We start from the raw sequence: 20,381 nt of genomic DNA on the forward strand, positions 1-20,381 counted from the left end.
ATGGCCTTAGCCAGTGGTCACTGGATGGAGAAGGAGATTAAAGGTGAAGCACCATGTCCTAGGTGGGTCACAATCCGGATATTATGTGTATCTCAGTGTGTGTGTGTGTGTGTGTGTGTGTGTGTGTGTGTGTGTGTGTGTGTGTGTGTGTGTGTGCGTGTGTGTGTGTGTGTGTGTGTGTGTGTGTGTGCATGCGCGTGCGTGCAACCTCATTACAATAGTTTTGCATGGCTTTGCAGGTTAACTAATAATAATATTACATGCTCAGTTAAAGGCTATTGACCACTGTCCTCTCTCCTAGACATGGCCATGGTTTAGCGGTTGCTGGAAACATTGCTTTCTTGTTTGGAGGAGTGTGTACCATCGATACAGGGGTACCCTTTTCTTATTATTGTACATCTTTTTCATTCAAGCCCAAATCTGAGCGGGTGAATGTCCACATACTGTAGCCTACTGTAGTGTGGGAGGTCTGCAGGAATACAATTCTTCATCGTGTGTACCAATGAGCCTGATTTGAACTGTTTTTGTTTGTTCAGGAAGAACTGCCATTTTACCTGAATGACTTCTACATGCTCACTGGTACGTTGTGCATCCTCAGTGCAGACTCAGGGAATACAATACAAACATAACACTGTAAAACCATCAGAGTTCATTAAACTAATTTAGACCAGAGGCCGATTCTAAAAACGCCTTCTAAATCCTGACCTAAAGTGTTCTGAAAAACTTCAAATATTTATTCAAAAATTACAAAAAATGTGTGTTGCTATATACTGTACATAGCAACAACTACCCCAAAAGGGGTTCCCGGATTGAAAGGTAGAGTTACGTATAGGGGTTTCCGGTCTAAATGGGTTAACTCGTAAAGTGTAAAATGGAACCAAAAGTACCCGTCAGACTTAAATCAACACTGAGGATTTGACAGTGTGGGTTCTCTCTGTGCAAATTCATTTCAACCCATTAAAAGCAGGTAAGCATCTGGGTCATTTTAGTCTGAGCTTGTAGATCTGCTATTTTTTAAAACTATTTAAAAAAAAATCTTGAAAGTTTGAGAACTAGTGAAGGAATTTGTAGAATCGGCCTCAGGTCTTAATGGGTTAATACTAAGAAAAACAAGGAGCAGACTAGACAGAGAACTAACTCACCTGTGATGTTCTGTGTTTTCAGTGTCACCTGACGAGGTGACGTGGGAGGTGATGCCACAAACTGGACTCGTACCCTCAGCGAGAGAAGGACACACTCTCTGGTAAACTGCGCCTGCAGTGCACAGGCAAACAAAGTGCCCTATTACCATAAAAAACATCACTTGACTTCCTCCACACACACACACACACACACACACACACACACACACACACACACACACACACACACACACACACACACACACACACACACACACACACACACACACACACACACACACACACACACACACACACACACACACACACACAGTCAAATCTACAAAATGCACATACAGTATGTAAATGTGATGCTTTGTGAGTGTCTGGTCTGGAGTATGAATTAAGCATGAGATCAAATCCCTCCAGAGCCCACTGACTTGTCTGCCCCCTCTCTCTTAACAACTGAGCCACTTAACCACAAGACAAAAATTATACTAAAAATAACCAATTTACGAGCTTGTGAGCTTGTAGATCTGCTATAAAAAAAGAAAAGAAAATATCGCCTTTAATGACATGCCCAAAAAGTGGTTAACAGAGTGAACAGTCCATTCCTCTAGGTATTCTTTTGCTTTATTTTTTCACTGAGAGAGAAACAATGGGAAGGAAACAGAATACAGAAGCCACAGAAAAGAGCACGGTGGTAGGTTTACATTCTAGGTCAACAGGTGTACATGCTGTTCAAGATGGGGGGGGGGCCCTTAAACCACATCATGATCTCTGGTCACAGCAGGTGTCACTTTTCTCACATGGTGGGTATGTTATGAAACAAACAAGTACTTTTCACCTACAATATGGGAGATATAGCCTTCCATCCATGCATATACTGTACTACATACATTCACACAATATATGTTTGACGGTTTGCTCAAGCAGAGCCATTGAGATGAGGAGATGTCAATGCACCACAGGTCACGTGGGTTCATGTATCATGCATGCTTCATCAACACCAATTATGAGGATGTGTTTGGAACTACTGGCAAGCATTATTGTGCATTCTTCTTGTTCCTAACTCTGAGCACACCTAAACAAATTTAAATCAACAATAATTTGGTTTTGGCAATAAATGATTGGATATTGAATATGATATTAATATTCTTTGTTTACATGAGCCACCATTGCTGTAAAATAATAATAGTCCTAAGTCCTATACTTGAGGTACTACTGGTTGCCGAGGGTGTGCTCAAATACTGAAGGTCCAAAACGTCTGTGGGAATTCATAAACAAGCTCTCATGAAACACAGTCAAAAGCTGTTTGCCTCTGCCACTGGCAACACCTGCGCCTGATTAGGGACAGGGTTAAATACCCTGTAACCCTGGCAACCTTGGCCTTGACCAAGCCCTGCAGTGATGTCATCAAATAAGAAACAACAATCATATATATGGCTCATATGGCTCTTACAGTAATAATAATACATTTTATTTGTAACACATCTTACATTTTCACAAATCTCTCAAAGTGCTACAGGGTTGCTACAACTCTTTCTATCTCAAGAGCACCTTGACAGCAGTCACTGAAATATGGATTACCAATTCTCAGTTGCTTTCCATGTGTGACAGGTTTGTCTGGGGACACACACTGGTCACATCACGCCTGTTTTGTTCTGTCCACAGTGTGGTGAAAGGCAAGATTTATCTGTTTGGAGGAGCGTCCAAACCTAATGCCAAAGAATGTCTCCAAGGAGTTTACTGCTTTGACATAGGTGAGGAATATCTATCTATCTATCTATCTATCTATCTATCTATCTATCTATATATCTATCTATCTATCGCGAATATCTGCCTTTGGGAAACCACACTTATTACTTTACTGTGGTTGTGTATACTGTATACAATACATGGACAACTTTCGGCCCGGGGGCCACATGCGGCCCCCACCTTCACTTAATGCTAATATCGGAATACTGATATATTATTGATTTCAGCTGTTACAATTCCAAACATGCAAACATGAGACGCTTTAATTACTTCAGTCTATATTAGCAGCTTTATGACTAGTATTACAATTCTATTGTCTTTTTCATGTCCAATGTATTTGTATTTAAGTTCATAAAGTTAACATAAGTATAACTAAATGCATTTGAAATGAAATAAAAAAAACACTTTTCAGGATTCCAATAAAAAATTCGCAAAGAATATTCTGGATTCCAATTCAAAAATATAAAAAATGTCTACGTTTTGAGCATTTTGAGCTTGTAGATCGGCTATTTTTGCTACTTTTGTGTGACAGAATGGCGAAGTACGGCATTAATGTACGAAAAAATAGAAGTTAAAATACAGAGATAAGAAGTTTCTGCCCGACAGTATATGTGGCCCTCTGGAGTGAGTGTGGAAATATAGTGGCCCTCTCCATCATCAAAGTTGCTCACCACTGCTGTATACTATGACATACTATATATTGCATGTATGCCATGGGGGAAGGCATGTGCTTCGGTTTAAGAAAGTAGCTAGCTGATATAATGCACTTTTACCTTAGGGCTAGGTATACTCTTAGTTGCTTGTTTTAGAAGAGAATGCACTTATAAGACTTCTGGTGATTAGCAGTTTTCCTGCCTACCTATGTAAGTTACCTACTGTAAGTCGCTTTAGATAAAAGCGTCTGCTAAATGACTGTAATGTAATGTAATGTTATGTAACTGCCATAGTATACTGTACAGGCTTGGGGATCTGTGCACTGCTAGTGCTAACCCAGGGAGTGATGGAGGGGCTGATAGAATATGAGAGTGGTTAAGGTCTATCTGTTCCTCTATTCACACATGAAAAACAACAGTAGCCTATATGGCCTATAATTAGACAGCTGGATTTAACATTGAAAACAAGCTGTAGACCAATGGTCAACGAGCACCAGTGCATCATGGGAACCAGTGGAATGTGACAATCTCCTGTACCTTCATAAGAGAACATACTGATCGCCTTGGTTCCCTTCCTCACAGTCTCTCTGACATGGGAGCTCCTGCCAACGGGAGGCATCGCCCTCAGAACCATCGGACACAGCTCCGTTGCCGTGGGAGACAACATCTACGTCTACGGAGGGATCCTCTGCGGCGTGCCAAGTGATGACCTCAAGGTCTTTAACACAGGTCAGACCTGTCTGCTGTCTGTCTGTCTGTCTGTTTGTTCTATGTACTGTATGTATGTACTGTATGTATGTATGTATGTACAGTCTGTATCAATCAATCTAGGTATCAATCTATCTATCACCTATCATCATCTTTACTGTACCTTTAGTGTCTCTTAACTGGACTCCAGTGAAGACTACAGGATCCCTGCCCTCTGCACGGTAAGACATGTCAATCGCAATCCCACACATTTGTAACTGAGTTAAATGAGCGGTACAAAGTGATAGTTGGAAATATAATGTAGTCATTATAGGGGTCATCTTCCCTATAATGAGCGCCACCTCCATTTATGTACTCGACATGTAGCACATGTCTAGACGATCATAAAATCCCATTCCCAGTGTTAGTTTTACTCTGAAGAGTTCCTATGTTGGGCAAATCTTCCACATTGTTGAGTTATTATATTCAACTTGAAAGTGACCCCAACAATATCATTCACCACTGTCATCCTTGTTGTTGTGTGAACTCTGCCATCCCCTTGAGTTAGAACGATCTTTAAAGGGATAGTTCACCCCCAAAATGACTTTTTTTTCTATCGATTACACACCCCATGGAGACATGAATTCATGGAGATTTTTTTTGTCCTACGCCAATAATTTGATGACCGGTTCCGGTATAGAGACTCAAAGTATCGTTATAGTTATGATCCTTGGTGTGGATGACCGTTTAGTCTGACAATGCACCTCCCTATGCTAAAGTAAGTGTGTGTGTGTGTGTGTGTGTGTGTGTGTGTGTGTGTGTGTGTGTGTGTGTGTGTGTGTGTGTGTGTGTGTGTGTGTGTGTGTGTGTGTGTGTGCGTGTGCAGGTACAATCAGACATTTGCCCTGGTTGCTGAGCAGGTGATAATGTATGGAGGTTGTGGAGTTGATGGAGAATACTTTAAAGATGTCCATGTTCTGAACACAGGTAAGAGAAACCGAAAGATAAACAGCAAATAGTTACTTTGTATTCGTCTGAACCTTATCTAATCCATCATTTTAAACATGGCCTGAATACACAAATAAAGCCCATTTTTCTTTTTCATGCTATAACTGAACACACTGTTATGATAATTAACTCTCTCAGTGCCACGCCCCGACATATCCCGAGTTTTTCCCGAGTACCCTCAGTGCCAGCACGAGAAATCCCGAGTTTTTACTTTTGACTGTGGTCGCGCTATTCTGTGTAGTTTTCATGATCACTTTCGCTTCCTGACTACATCAGACTCACCCGGAGCCGGATGTAAAAAAAAAAATTCATTTCCGGGTCACGTTGTTTTTCTCCGGTGATTTTCGTCCAGAATAGGGAAAGTCACGTTTTTTCACACGTTATAAAAAACAAACGGAGAGGTCCACGTCTACTCTCTTTGGTCTGGGTGACGATCAGTCATCGTAGTCGTGTATCACATCGTAATTTAGCGCGATCAACGATTGTCAAAAATGTCAACATCAGGTTCTGACCGGATATGACGTGAGCCTGTTTGGGAGGGGGCGAGTGAGCCAGCGAGATCATCAATGTGTCGATTTGTTGCTCTCTACTGGTAGAACTGTATTATGGGTTTAAAACCCCAATCAGATCATTTATTTGAATGAAAAATTACAAAATTAAAAAATTAAAAAAAACGCAAATTCCTGGCAGTTTGAGAGTACTTTATGAAAATACTCTTGGCACTGAAAGAGTTAAGATGGCAAAAAAAAAAAAGGCCAATACCAATACTTTTGTACAATTACTTAAGTACATTTTGAATTCCGGACTTTTACTTGTAATGGAGTATTTCTGCAGTGCAGTATTGATACTTTTACTTAAGTACACAATTTGAGTACTTTTCCCACCACTGCCTGTGTCCACAGAGAGCCTGGTGTGGCAGAAATGGGAAGTGAAAGGAGAGTGTCCCCAGGCCTGTGTAGGACAGACCCTGTCAGCACACCATGATAAGGTACAACCAGGCTTTGATTTCCTAGGCATACGTTTTATCCCTGCTTCTGGTTAGACTGAATTAAAATGTCTACAAGCTCACGCATTGTGGTGTGTGTGTGTGTGTGTGTGTGTGTGTGTGTGTGTGTGTGTGTGTGTGTGTGTGTGTGTGTGTGTGTGTGTGTGTGTGTGTATTCTGTACACATATTTATTTTTACTTTAGGACGTGTACTTGTTTGGTGGAAAACTCACTGGTGATGATGAAAGTGTTACCTCCACCAATGAGATCCATAAGCTTAGTATTGGTAAGTTTCACGGCTCATTTATACTTTGTCTTCCAAGCCTTTCATCAAGTGATGCTCAGCAAGTATTTTCAACGGGAAAGAAAAGCGTGTGGTGATTTGAACACACATTCTGTCTGTCTCATCCCTGTGAGCTCTCTCTCTCCCACCCCCTTCTCTCTCTCTCTCTCTAGCTAAGATGAAATGGAAGGTACCTCTCTACGTAGGAATCCCTCCAGCTCGCAGAAATGGACACTCTGCATTCATTCTGCACAGCCATGTAATTACAACCGTGTGTGTGTGTGTGTGTGTGTGTGTGTGTGTGTGTGTGTGTGTGTGTGTGTGTGTGTGTGTGTGTGTGTGTGTGTGTGTGTGTGTGTGTGTGTATGTGTGTGTGTGTGTGTGTGTGTGTGTGTGTGTGTGTGTGTGTGTGTGTGTGTGTGTGTGTGCGTGTGTGCGTGTGCTTGCGCGCATGCATGTACACGCGAGTGTGTGTGTGCTCAAGTGCAGGTGTGTGTGTGTGTGTGTGTGTGTGTGTGTGTGTGTGTGTGTGTGTGTGTGTGTGTGTGTGTGTGTGTGTGTGTGTGTGTGTGTGTGTTCATACAGTATGCTTGCAGGTGAACTCAGACAAACTGGGACATCAGGTAAATTAGAACAGCACATTGTCCACACAACAGCATTACCTGCAAAAGCCCTTAACTTGCCAGTATAAGACATTTTGATCAACATGTCATAAGCAACTGATAAATATGTGTCCTTTAGTTGTTGTTCAGGTAATCGCCAAGTACATTTGTACTTGGAATTTGCTCTCTCTGCATTTAACGCTTTCAAACTATCAGGAGCAGTGGGCACTATTATTAAGACATTAAAACTGGGAACGCATCTGTGTCCTTTTAGATTTCTTTGGCTATTCAAAAATAGCAGATATACAAGCTCATGAGCTTGTATATCTGCTATTTTTAGAGTGTAAAAGTGTAAAGTGTAAAGTTGTGCAAATCTTTGTGTTGTGCAAGCGAACATTTTTAACTCAAATTTTTGCTTCTGGGGGGTCCCTGGAACAACATATTTTAAGATGGGTTTTCGCGGGCAAATACATATCCTTTTGACATGAAAGAAGTTTGAGAACCACTGATTATAGCAACATATGTTTTTTTTTAACTGTTAGGATTTAGAAGACATTTGTAGAATCCCCCCAGAAGCAAAGATTTTAGTTACACATTTCCACTAAAAAAAAAACATATTCAAAGATTTGCACAAATTTTCACAAAAAAAAAAAAAGATTGCAGATCTACAAGCTCATAGCGCGGAACTCGGTGCGGTGCCGCACTATGAGCTTGTATATCTGCTATTTTTTAATAGCAGATATACAAGATAATGGTTAAAGTGGTTAAAATCGAAAATGGCTTAATACTGCACCCAGGGAGTGGTTGGGGATCAGTGACTTACTCAAGGACACGTCGACACTGAGCCTGGAGGGGGGACCGAGCCGGACGGGAACCTTTCCAGATAACCGCTCTAGTCTACGTCCTGAGACACATACCTGGGTTTCTTCGCACATCAATAGACATGCATGTAGGGATGGAATAGGAATTAACATACACTGTGAGTCCCCTTGTGCAAGGAGGCACTGGCCTCAGAGTAGGAGTCCCTGGGCGTTGCTCAGTCGCTGCTCCAGATACCCCGGATTTGAACTCGGTTTGCTGCGCAAGTGCTGACATTTTTACCATTGAGCTAATACAGCCGGCCTGCTTGCTCGGGGGATAAATTGAATCTTGACCATCAGGTCAAAAGTTACATAGTGCCGCTTTATATGCAGAGAGCTAATTCCAAGTATGTGTAAATGTACTCGATCGATCATACGGTTAAACTGAAACACCCACATTTCACCCTATAATCCCCCATGTGTATTGGTAGCTTCATGTTGCACATAATGCACCCTTTGACTCAAACACAGATCTGTTTGTGCATTTGACAGCTGTATATTTTTGGCGGGAAGAACGAAGAACAGGAGTTTAATGACGTTAAGGTGATGAAACTGATCAACCCCTCCGAGAGGCAGCCAGGTACCTGTCTGTCTGTCTGTCTGTTGGCCCGTTTTCCTACACAGTAAAATAAAATAAAAAGTGTTCATTCATTCATTTGTTTTCTCTCCAGTAATGAAGGAGATTCTGTCCGAGTTTGGTCTACAAGGGCTCAGTCACGGGTGAGTGCATTCAACTACACATGCAGGCAAGGCAGATCTGTGTGTGTGTGTGTGTGTGTGTGTGTGTGTGTGTGTGTGTGTGTGTGTGTGTGTGTGTGTGTGTGTGTGTGTGTAAGCATTCCTTACCAATACTTTAAAGACCCCTAGTTCAGTCAGACACTTTCGTCGAGATAAACCATTTATTGTCACATCGCTAAATGTAATGCAATGATTGACATTGCATTACATTTAGCGGTGTGACTCTGCTACGGTGACACAACAGACTTATTTGTGCAAGCATGTCACAGAATCTGAGATCACAAACCCCCCTGAAGCAGAGCCGTATATACAGCTATTACAGTTATGACATGGACATACATTGAACCCAGTAAAGGGCATAACTTTGATATATGACATGATAGAATCCACAAAAATCCATACAATTAACTCTTTGACTGCGGACGACGCGATAACGCGTCAAGTGCTACTTTGTCCAGTTGGCCGTCGACGCGCTCGACGCGCTGGACGCGCGTTCATTGTTTAATCTCTGATTGCGCTATGCTGCTTAATATTCAATGTTATTCTCGAGTTCCACTTACTTCACGGACATCTGCATCCGGTTTCATGACCTGGATTCCGTTTCCGGTTTTTGATTCTTTTCCCCAGTCATTTTCGTCCAAAATAGGTAAATAAACGGTCTTTCACACGGTATGACGGACAAACGGACAGTTTCTCTTCTATAATCTATGGTCTGGGTGACGATCAGTCATCGCCGTCGTATATCACAACGTAATTTTCGCCGATCAAAACAATGGGGGGGACGTCACATCCGTTTTCATGTTTTTCCTTGTCTAATCTATGAAGAAGGGTGAGAGAGACCCAACGACATGATCAAAGCTGTCATGTGCTGCGCTCTAGTGGCGGAATTGTGCTGGGTCTTTACATTATGTGTCCTTAAATTATTTTCATGAGAAAAATTCAAAATATAAAAATAAAAAAACACGAAAATTGCTGGCACTGGGGGAGTACTTTATGAAAATACTCTGGCAGTCAAAGAGTTAACATACCGACATAGTGAAGAACTAAATTCCACAAGGAGGAGGCTGGGAAGGTGGAGGGAGTTTTATCACTGACCAGCTACAGATGCTGAGACTTCCAGTATGCAGAGTGTGTAGTATGAAGATTGAGCAGCATTCTGCTTAAAAGATTGATTATAGGCACGTATGCACCCATTAGGATTGAGGGCATATGTGTGAACTTGTTAGCGAAAAGAAATTGGAGCGTGACTGAGCGTGGGGAACAGCTTAACCCGCCGTGACTGCATGAACTATTGCGATGCTTGATGTAATGTCCACAGATTGGTTGTGGGGTCTGCAGATGGCAGGAATAAACAAAAAAAAAAACTAGCAAGGCACTGGCAAAACTCTGCTCAGTTATGGGGGTCCTTGAAATCGAAAAGTTTGACAACCACTGTGCTACACAAAATGGAATAAAGCCTTCATTAGTATCATTTGGTAACACCTGTGAAGGAAGTAAGGAAGAGGCCCAATTTCCTTCCAATATGGCTGCTGTGCATAGAGCCTATTGGAAGTCCCCACATTTGGAGGAGACACTATTTGATGTATCCATAGATGGACTCATACAAGATTGTGACACATATTCTGGAATTTCCACCATTTATGCATCGAGTGCCCTCTTTGTTCAAGAACACTTGTAATATGTATGAAAATAAATAAAATAATGTGTTAGTGACAGGGGGAAACCTTGATGCAACATGATTAAGTGTGACTCCCCTCTTCCCAGTTCCCAAGAACGACCATCAGCAAAGCATTTTCAGCCTTCAAGGGTTTTATTAAAATACTGCAGGTTCAGGTTAGACTATCAAAGCAATACAAATACAATACAAATACAAATAAACTCCAGCAGAGAGAGACATCCATGCACAGGCGGCCATAGCTGAGTGGTTAGTGAGCCCGCCTAGGGAGCCAGAGGCCCTGGTTGCCCCAGGTACGATTCCAGGCCAGGCCAGCAAATGTGTCGATGAAATTAAATATGTCCCTGAGCAAGACTCTTAACCCCTAATTGCTCATAGGCCCTCATTGGAAACAAGACCGCAAGGACTTTCATGAACGGACCTGTTAAAGGAATAGGCACAGAGAACATCTAGAACAGTTCTTGTAGATCTGTTCTCTTGTCCTGTTCTCAAGTTTGGGAACCACTGTTGTAGAACAGAATTCTTGTCTTGTCGATCTGTTCTGCTCTAGTTGATCTTGTCTGTCTTGTCTGTTCTCGTGTTGTAGATGTTATCTGTCTTGTAGTAGTACATACAGATCTCTTGTCTTGTCTGTTCTTGTGTTGTAGATGTTATCTGTCTTGTAGTAGACTGTAGAACAGATCTCTTGTCTTGTCTGTTCTTGTGTTGTAGATGTTATCTGTCTTGTAGTAGAGCAGATCTCTTGTCTTGTCGATCTGTTCTTGTTGACACCGCCGTGCGCCGAAGTATAAATGAGCCATTACATATTCAGTGTCATTGTGTCAGGTTTGCTCCTACAAAGGTCCCCAACATCAAATATGGACTGAGTGACGCGGCCACATCGCCGCTGGCGACCAGGAAGACTGTCACTTCTTCACAGGTGTGTCTTTGTCTTCTCTTACAAACACACACTATGCTTTTTTATCCTTTCTCTTTCACAGGAATAAACTGAATTATTTTGTTAAATGTGGGTGACAATACCAGATATTTGTACTGTAAATACAACAGAGGATAAACAACTTCATTAGGAAAGTAACACTAAGAAAAGCCTATTTATTAAAAAAATATTAATTATTTAAAAAATCATTTGAAGGAGAGATTTTAAACAAGTTACACCGTATGATTCTGAGTGCTAATTAAATTCTGAGAGTGTTCAAATGGAACCAAATGGACCTGTAGAGTTAAATTAACACATTTTACAGTGTGGTGTGGGCAGGGATTGCAACTCAGCTTTTTGACTTTCAGCATGCAAAACATTAAAACCGGGAAAGCATCTCTGTGTCATTTTAGATTTTAGACATATATTATACTTTGGCTATTCAAACATAGCAGATATACAAGCTCATAGCGTGTCACTTCATGCCGCGCTATGAGCTTGTAGATCTGCTATTTTTTTTAAACCGTGAAAATATTTTTTTTAAACCGTGAAAATATTTTTTTTGTAAAGCGAACATTTTTACTCAAATCTTTGTTTCTGGGGGTCCCTGGAACAAAATATTTTGAGATGGAGGTCGCGGCCAAATACATATCACTTTGCTGATCCTTGACATAAAAAGGTCCTTGAACATTGTTAGTATATAAAATAAATAATAATCTGCAGTATGTCATTATAATGTGTATTCTCTCTCTAGGTGAATGTCCACAGAGACTTCAGTGCAGTGAAAGATCAGGCCATGAAAATGATCCACGCAGCATTCTCTCTATTGGACCAGGAATTTCAGAAACTGGATCGGTACTATGGCATCAATTAAGTTACATATTACTATTTTAATTCTTGGTGAACCAATGGGTAGCCAGTTAAATGGCTTTCTGTCTGTCTGTCTGACTGACTGACAACTTGACTGAGTTGTCAGTTTACAGACTAGCTGGCTGCATGGATGATATAAAATCCTGTGTTCATTCATACATTTGTAACTCAGAGAGTGTACAAATGTAACCATTCTGGGCTTGATGGAACCAAGGGTCAATTTGGCAGTTTGTTTGTTTGTTTGTCATGTTTATTTCGAATATGTTAAAAAACAGAATATTTCTCTATTTTTTTTTGCAAATCACAACAATGAGAATCAGATTAAAATATAGCAAAAAAGAAACAAAAGGGAAAAAAAAGATAGAGAAAGTAATCAAAACATATCCGAAAAGGAGTGAGAAGAAGTAAAAAACGTATAAACTCCCACCCCTTTTATACCTTTGAGTTAAATAATTACTTACTCGCTGAATTCTGTGCCTAACATTATACTACTTATAAAAAAATATATATACTCATCAATGATATATCAAAATATATGTCCTATATAAATATATATATAATTATATACACATATACATCCATATCATAAATACAAAATACAAAATACTGTAATGTATAGTACATACTATATAATTAATAATACATACAAATACAGCAAATAACCCTAATATCCATTCCCGTCCTCCCTGTAACTTGTGAAAACCAAACCCTTGTACATTGCTTTAAAATTATTGATGTTTGGACATTGCTTTAGTACCTCACTCAAACTGCAGTGGTGGAAAGTAACTAAGTACATTTACTTAAGTACTGTACTTAAGTAGCCTGACACTCAGCCTGAATTTTCATTTCGTTTCACTCCGCCTGAACATATTTTTTTAATGGGCGTGGCTAGCGATTCAGGGGCTGGAGCCAGGCTAGTACTTAAGTACAATTTTGAGGTATTTGTACTTTACTTGAGTATTTCCAATTTCCAATACTTTTACTTCTACTCCACTACATCTCAGAGGCACATATTGTACTTTTACTCCACTACAATTATTTGAAAACTTTAGTTACTAGTTACTTTTCAGATATAAATTATGATATTATAAAACATACATTAACCACTTCAGCCCTATTTTATACCTAGGCTATTTGAAAATAGCCGATCTACAAGCTCACAACGCGTCGCATCGCAATTTGGTCACATTTGTAACTATCAGGATTTTAGAGTGAGTGAGTCTAACTGACTTACTAAGTGACTCTCTGACAGATGTACAGTAGTTGGCTGAATGATTGAGTGATTGACAGACTAAATAGATTGACTGACTCACTGTTTGGATGCCTTATTACTCAGTCTATGTGACTGAGTGAATAGCTACATAATCTGACTCACTGGTTGACTGATGGAATTAACAATTGATTCATTATTAATCAATTGAAGTTCTTATTTCTTCTAGAGCGAAATCAGAGCTGTCCCAGGCTGCTGCTGCTTTAAAGAGTGAAAAGATAGTCCACCAATCACGGAGACAACATCAGGAACAGGTACACTGTCAGTGTATGCACGTGTGCACGTATCACGTATGCATATGCACGTATACACGCACGGTGCCAGACCAATTCTGCAGAGTGCAATTTAGTTTTTGCAATAGCAGATTCGTCTGGTTTCCAGGCTAATTCCACACCAAGCCTCCAGTACTTCAAATCCCGTTCCATTTGAACCAAGTCCTCAACTACCTCAAGCACCGTTGGCAGTAGCGATGGTCCGTGTTGTATGCCATTACTTTTGCTCTCTTGGCATTGACCTTGAGGCTGATGTGTGTGTGTGTGTGTGTGTGTGTGTGTGTGTGTGTGTACACACACGTGTGCATGCTTACGTGTATCTGTGCTAGGAGGTGCAGGAGATGCTGGAGAGACATCGAGCCCAGAATGAAGCTTGGCTCAGAGCCCGTGCTGAAGAGAATGACAGAGAGAGGAGAGAACTCTGTAAACTGAGGGTAAACACACACACACACGCACGCACGCACGCACACACACACACACACACACACACACACACACACACACACACACACACACACACACACACACACACACACACACACACACACACACACACACACACACACAATGTAAAAATATCAATACTGCAATGTAGATATACTCTGTTACTGTACAGTAGATGTCCAGTATTAAAAATGAAAAAAGTACAAAAGTATCGGCATCAAAATATAATTAAATTAGCAAAAGTAAAAGTACTCATTGTGCAGAATATCCCATTTCACAAGTTCAAAATGTATAGAAAATCTTTTGAAAAGATCTGCTACTTTCAAATGGCCGAAATATATATAGGGCTGAAGTGGTTAGTGTGTTTTGTAATAATAATCAAAATCTACAAAGTAACAAGTAACTAAAGTTTTCATGTAATTGTACTGGAGTAAAAGTACAATGTTTTCCTCTGGGATGTAGAGGGGTAGAAGTAAAAGTACTGAAATTTGTAAATACTCAAGAAAGTAAAAAATACCTCAAAATTGTACTCAAGTACAGTACTTGAGTAAATTTACTTCAGGATGTTGACGATGCTTTTCAATACAGTATGCACTGAAAGGCCCGTTTGCTCCTCCTCTCCCTGCAGGAGGAGGTGGTGCAGGAACAGGAGCGCTTGAAGGAGGAACACAGCAACATCCAGAAACGCAGCGAGCATCTGCTGTCTATTATGCAGCAGTTCAAAGGCATGTGAGACAGACAGACAGACAGACAGACAGACAGACAGACAGACAGACAGACAGACAGACAGACAGACAGCATAGGTAGATAGACATGTGTTAGCCTCAGATTATACATAGTTAGACAAGGACAGACAGATTATGCAGAGTGACAAATTGACACATACAGTAAAGACAAACAGAACAAATAGACGGATAGCTATACAAACAGAGATAGACAGACAGGTAAATAATGGCTGAAATGTTGCCTGGCTCCAGATCATGTACCTTTATAATAAATATTGACTGAATAAAACACGATTGTGCTATTTGTAAACGTATGTGTACTTTATATGAAATCCTTATATTATTGCTGGTAGCCTGATGCTTTTTTCTAATATGGGCTTGGAATGACAACAAAAGGAAACATTGGCTGAAGCTAAAATCAATCAATATTCATGTTTTAGTGCATTATTTATTTCATGCACTAGAATGAATTCTCCCCACAAAGTTGTGTGTGTTTTCGTTAGGTTTCACAGACTTCATAAGGTTCATCTGGTTAGGGCCGCATAAGGTGACACATAATTTGACATCTGCATTGATGAACCCATGTATGTGAAACTTGACGTTGAAAGAAGTGACAAACTATTGATCACGGAAACAACAAGGAAAATAGAAGGAAAAGACAAGCTTTAAGGTTTTCCAGCTCCGTGATCCATTTACTTGCCAAGCGTGTTGTTGCTTGTGGATAACATCCACAATTGGTTGATACCGCATATATCGGTATCGGTTGATATCGGTATCGGAAATTAGGAGTTGGACAATATCGGAATATCGGATATCGGGAATAAAAGTGGGGTGGGTCTATGATGGACCCAACACGCACAATAGTGGTGGTCCCCAGGTTGCTCTTAGTCAGGATGGTGGTCCCTGGGTCAAAATCTGTTGAAAACCCCTGATTTAGGTGATTTCGGTTGACCAACCATGTGATCGCTTAAAAGTCCCCCTCTAACTAAGGGTGGTGAGTGATGTTTGTTGAGTAGCGTACACGGAGAACAAGATGACACGCGGTAGAGAATATAATACAGTGTTGGACACATGACGTGACCATAAGATATGAGACAAGGACAAGAACAGAATGAATAGCAATAGAACATACATCTCGTATCACTGACCACAGATGTCAGTCTGATCTGATAAAGTAGTTGATTGTCATGGCCTCAATTAAGTGTATCAGTGCTTACGCCAAGGAGAGTGAATCGTGATTCAACACATGTATGTACTGTCTGGGTCGTTCAGATTAAGGTCATAATTCATAACAGGGATGCTGGTGGTATTAAATCTACGCTGCTATACCCATCAACACGTGCACTTGAGAAAGTGAGTGAAGCCTATAAACTTCTCCAGGGGTACAGACTGCAGATGGTCCTGTTTTGTGCCTCTCCCATGAGCAGGAGTGTTCACGCATCAGTGTTCACGGCATCAGTGTGAGTGTGTGTGTGTGTGTGTGTGTGTGTGTGCGCGTGCGTGCGTGCGTGCGTGCGTGCGTGCGTGCGTGCGTGCGTGCGTGCGTGCGTGCGTGCGTGCCTGTGTTGCTGTGGGGTGCAGGGGGAATCAAATGCTGTAGACTATCCTGTGAGTGTGTGGATGGATGAGGTTTATAAATGCTAATGTCCTTTAATGGGAAGTGGATTGTGCATGAAATGTGCTGTGCAAATAAACTTGGCTTGTCCATGTCTGCATAACATTGTCTGTGCCACTGGCACTGTGTTACAATTAAAGTCACATAAACAAATACTGTATAAGACAACATCACAAAGCTTCCAGTAGGCTACACACACCCCAGCTCACATTTACAACCTTGACTGGACAAAGGAAGATGATTTAAAGGCAATTCATCTCACATGTCAGTATGTAGCCTATTAATTGCACCATGAGACGGTTAACTTATATAGGCTAAACCAGTGGTTCTCAAACTTTTTCGTGCCAAGGACCCCCAAATTGATATGTATGTGGCCGCAGACCCCCACCTGAAAATATGTTGTGCCAGGGCAGGGACCCCCCCGAAGCAAAGATTGTTTTAAAAATGCCTTGCCTCTAAAAAAAAAAAGATTTGCACCCATTTTCAAGATTTTTCAAAAATAACAGATCTGCAAGCTCATAGCGTGGCACTCGGTGCCGCGCTATGAGCTTGTATATCTGCTATTTTTTTATAGCCAAAGCATAACATATGGATAAAAGGGGTTAATATGATTGTGACGCTTTATCAACTTATTTAGCTGGGGACCCCCTGGTATCCCCCCAAGGACCCCTAGCGGTCCCCGGACCCATTTTGAGAACCAATGGGCTAAACCAGTGGAAGGACCCCCAAATCGATACATATTATACCCCTATTTGAAAATATTCTGTGCTGGGCTAGGGAGCTAAGAGAAGATGGAGTCGAGAGAGAAGCTGAATTACTTCAGTCCTTGAGGGGTCCCCAGCAAAAGTAGTTTGCCGCACTGCAAACTTACATCTGCAAGATTTTGAATAATGTATTTATAATTAAATAATTAAATATATATATACTGTATATATTTACACTTAATCTTCTCTTCTGGGGGTCCCTGGCACAAAAAAAAAATCAGATGGGGGTCCTTGGCCAAATACATACATTTTTGGGATCCTTGGCACAAAAAAAGACTTCATATAATTGGTCCTCACTAATGCTCATGATAAAACAAAATCTACTCGTCTGTGTCTCAGAGGAGGGCTGTGTGGACAGTTCAGAATCCCGTCTACCAGTGATATCATCGATGGGGAATCCAAGCTAATATAAACTGCAGGCTTTCTGTTCCTGGAAAGTTGCAATGCAATAATAGAAACCATTGTTCTCACGTTAATAAAAGTCTAAATACAAAATGTGAAATCTTGTTCGTAAAAAAAATCCTGCTTAACGATGATGTCACTGGTAGACGGGTTTCTGGACTGTCCACAGTCCTCCTATGAGACACAGACCGAGTAGATTTTTTTTTTTACCATTTTATCATGAGTATTAGTGAGGACCAATTATATGAAGATAGGTTGAAAATGGGTGAAGTCGTCCTTTAAGAACTACTGACCAACATACTTAATTGTACATTTAAATTCCCATGCACCCTCCCTGTCCCAGAGGAACATACTGTAGTAGGCCATTGATGAAACCAACGCCTCCATCCTCTTCCAATCTTGTGCCTTCCGATCCAGTTGCCATGACAGCCCTAGCCTCCTTCTTCTCCAGACAGTTCTATGGGTCTCTTCCTCCTGCCTGGCCTATGTTCTGATTCGCACGCACGCACACACACACACACACACACACACACACACACACACACACACACACACACACACACACACACACACACACACACACACACACACACTTCGAAAACCACAGGATTTGTATTATTGTATGTCGACTCTTAACATGTCTTTATGAATTGAATACCCAGGACCACAATGGAAACAAGCTCCTATAGCGCTTTTTGTCTTAACAATCGTTGTAAAATCGTACCACTGTACACTGTACTGTTTACAAACTGTTAATAAAGTATTCAATTAATCAATTAAATTATTATAATATAATATAATAATAATAATGATATCATATTATTATTTATGGAACCAAATGGATCCGTATCTTTTTGTATTCTTTAGTATATTGACTACACAAACGGGTCCGCATTTGGTTCAATCTTTTGCATACTCTCAGCCAGGTAAGGTAACACTGGGGATTTTAGTGAAGGACCACTATCAAGCAAGGTGCGGACTTGATGCACCAACAGGCGTCAAATGCATTGACTCGCGGTTGCACTTAGCCCTGAAAGATGACTGTCATATCGTGACAGTCATGGCGCAACCTGTCCCTGGTTTGGGAATTTTCTCCATTTACAATTTCTACATAAACGTTCAAATTTCAAATACCCCACGGCCACGGATGTAACAAGTTAAAACGCCTGGTTGTAAGTACCCGTATCTTCTGTATTGTTCAATAAACAGCATTTTGATCCAATCGGCGGCCATTTTCTTATAGAATTATAATGTATTAGCGTGCAATACAACTTCCAATCGATAAGGTCGCGTGATTGAAAGCATATGACAGACATTTTGAGAAAATGGCCACCGATCGGATTAAAATGCTTTTTATTGAACAATACGGAAGATACGCGTACTTAGACCGAAGCGTTTCAACGTGTTACATCCATGGCCGTGGGGTCAGCACTTTATATTTGAAATCTAAACGTTTATGTAGATGTACACATTGTAAATGAAAAAAAAAAGGCAAAACCAGGAACAAGTTGCGCCATGACTGTCACATGTTTCAGGGCTAGGTCGCACTATGTAGCAAGACGGTAGAAAGGGGGCGGGGAGTGCCATGGCTGGGTTTAGGTTTCTGTTCCAAAAGGATCGAGGTTGCTCACAACGGAGGTACCGTACCGGTCCGTTACCGTACCGCAATTCATCTTCTGTTGAAGGCAAATCACTGCAAAAAGAGGTAAGACATGCACACACACCGGTGGACCTGCGTCTTAATCTACTTTAAACATGTAAGTAATTGTAAAGAACGCGATATTTAATGTGCGGTCTTTTTTTCTTAAAGAGTAACTAAAGTAACTGCTGCGCGCCACACCAGTGCGCATGGTTTGGGTCTGGTTTCTATTCTAAGAGGCATAGTCTAGTGTTCCTTTGAAACGTTCTTTAGACGTGTTTGTCCTTGCATTGTGGCATTTCTCTAAGCTGACTGGGGGAGACAGTAAATAATAGTAAAAGTGAAAGTGCAGCAACATGGCTGAGTCAGGCTGACACTGCTGCATACTAGACAGGACACAGGAGTGACTGAGTGTGCATATAGAATGTTATGTGGCTGCTGTTTGTCAATGCAAATGATGATACTGATGATGATGATGGTGGTGATGATGATGGTACAATGTATTATCATCATCAGGGGTCATCATCAACATGTCCATCCTTGGCATGACTTGTCCTTGTCTCTGGCAAATTTCAGATTTCGTTTTTTATTCAGATCATGAGACCCAATTGTTACTGAATGGGTTTTCTTCAGAATATGCATGATGACACTGATTTACTATGACACTATGGCACATTAGGAGTCCTCCAGTACAATGGTTTCTCAAACGTTTTATTTTCAAGGACCCCCATATATAAAATGTATACAAATCTTTTGAAAATATCAGATCTACAAGCTCACAATTGTGAGCTTGTAGATCGGCTATTTCCAAATGGCCGAAATATACGTATATAGGGCTGAAGTGGTTACTGTATGTTTTGTAATAATAATCAAAATCTCTAAAGTAACTAACTAAAGTTTTCAAATAATTGTAGTGGAGTAAAAGTACAATATTTGCCTCTGAGATGTAGTGGAGTAGAAGTAAAAGTAGCCTACTGAAAATCCTCCAAAGTGTATTAAGTACAGTACTTGAGCAAATGTATTTAGTTACTTTACACCACTGCTGCTAAGTTTATCAACAAGATGTACCCACTAGTGCCATCAAGTAAGTTTGC

At 40.8% G+C, this 20,381-nt stretch overlaps 1 protein-coding gene across 1 annotated transcript; it reads left to right on the forward strand.

Annotated features, from left to right (window-relative positions):
• On the forward strand, positions 1 to 14,875 carry LOC308078998 (uncharacterized protein; the record flags this gene model as incomplete). Its single annotated transcript, XM_080420336.1, has 18 exons — positions 1 to 62; positions 302 to 374; positions 537 to 579; positions 1,165 to 1,243; positions 2,796 to 2,884; positions 4,115 to 4,261; positions 4,410 to 4,461; positions 5,106 to 5,206; positions 6,130 to 6,215; positions 6,417 to 6,498; positions 6,669 to 6,754; positions 8,450 to 8,537; positions 8,629 to 8,677; positions 11,196 to 11,289; positions 12,041 to 12,141; positions 13,596 to 13,680; positions 14,028 to 14,132; positions 14,771 to 14,875. The coding sequence occupies 18 exons, from the start codon at positions 1 to 3 to the stop codon at positions 14,873 to 14,875; spliced, it is 1,527 nt and encodes a 508-aa protein (XP_080276462.1).
• Between the last annotated feature and the right edge of the window lie 5,506 nt (positions 14,876 to 20,381).

This window comes from Gymnoscopelus braueri, assembly GCF_963280865.1.
Source record: "Gymnoscopelus braueri genome assembly, chromosome: 22".
NCBI lineage: Eukaryota > Metazoa > Chordata > Actinopteri > Myctophiformes > Myctophidae > Gymnoscopelus > Gymnoscopelus braueri.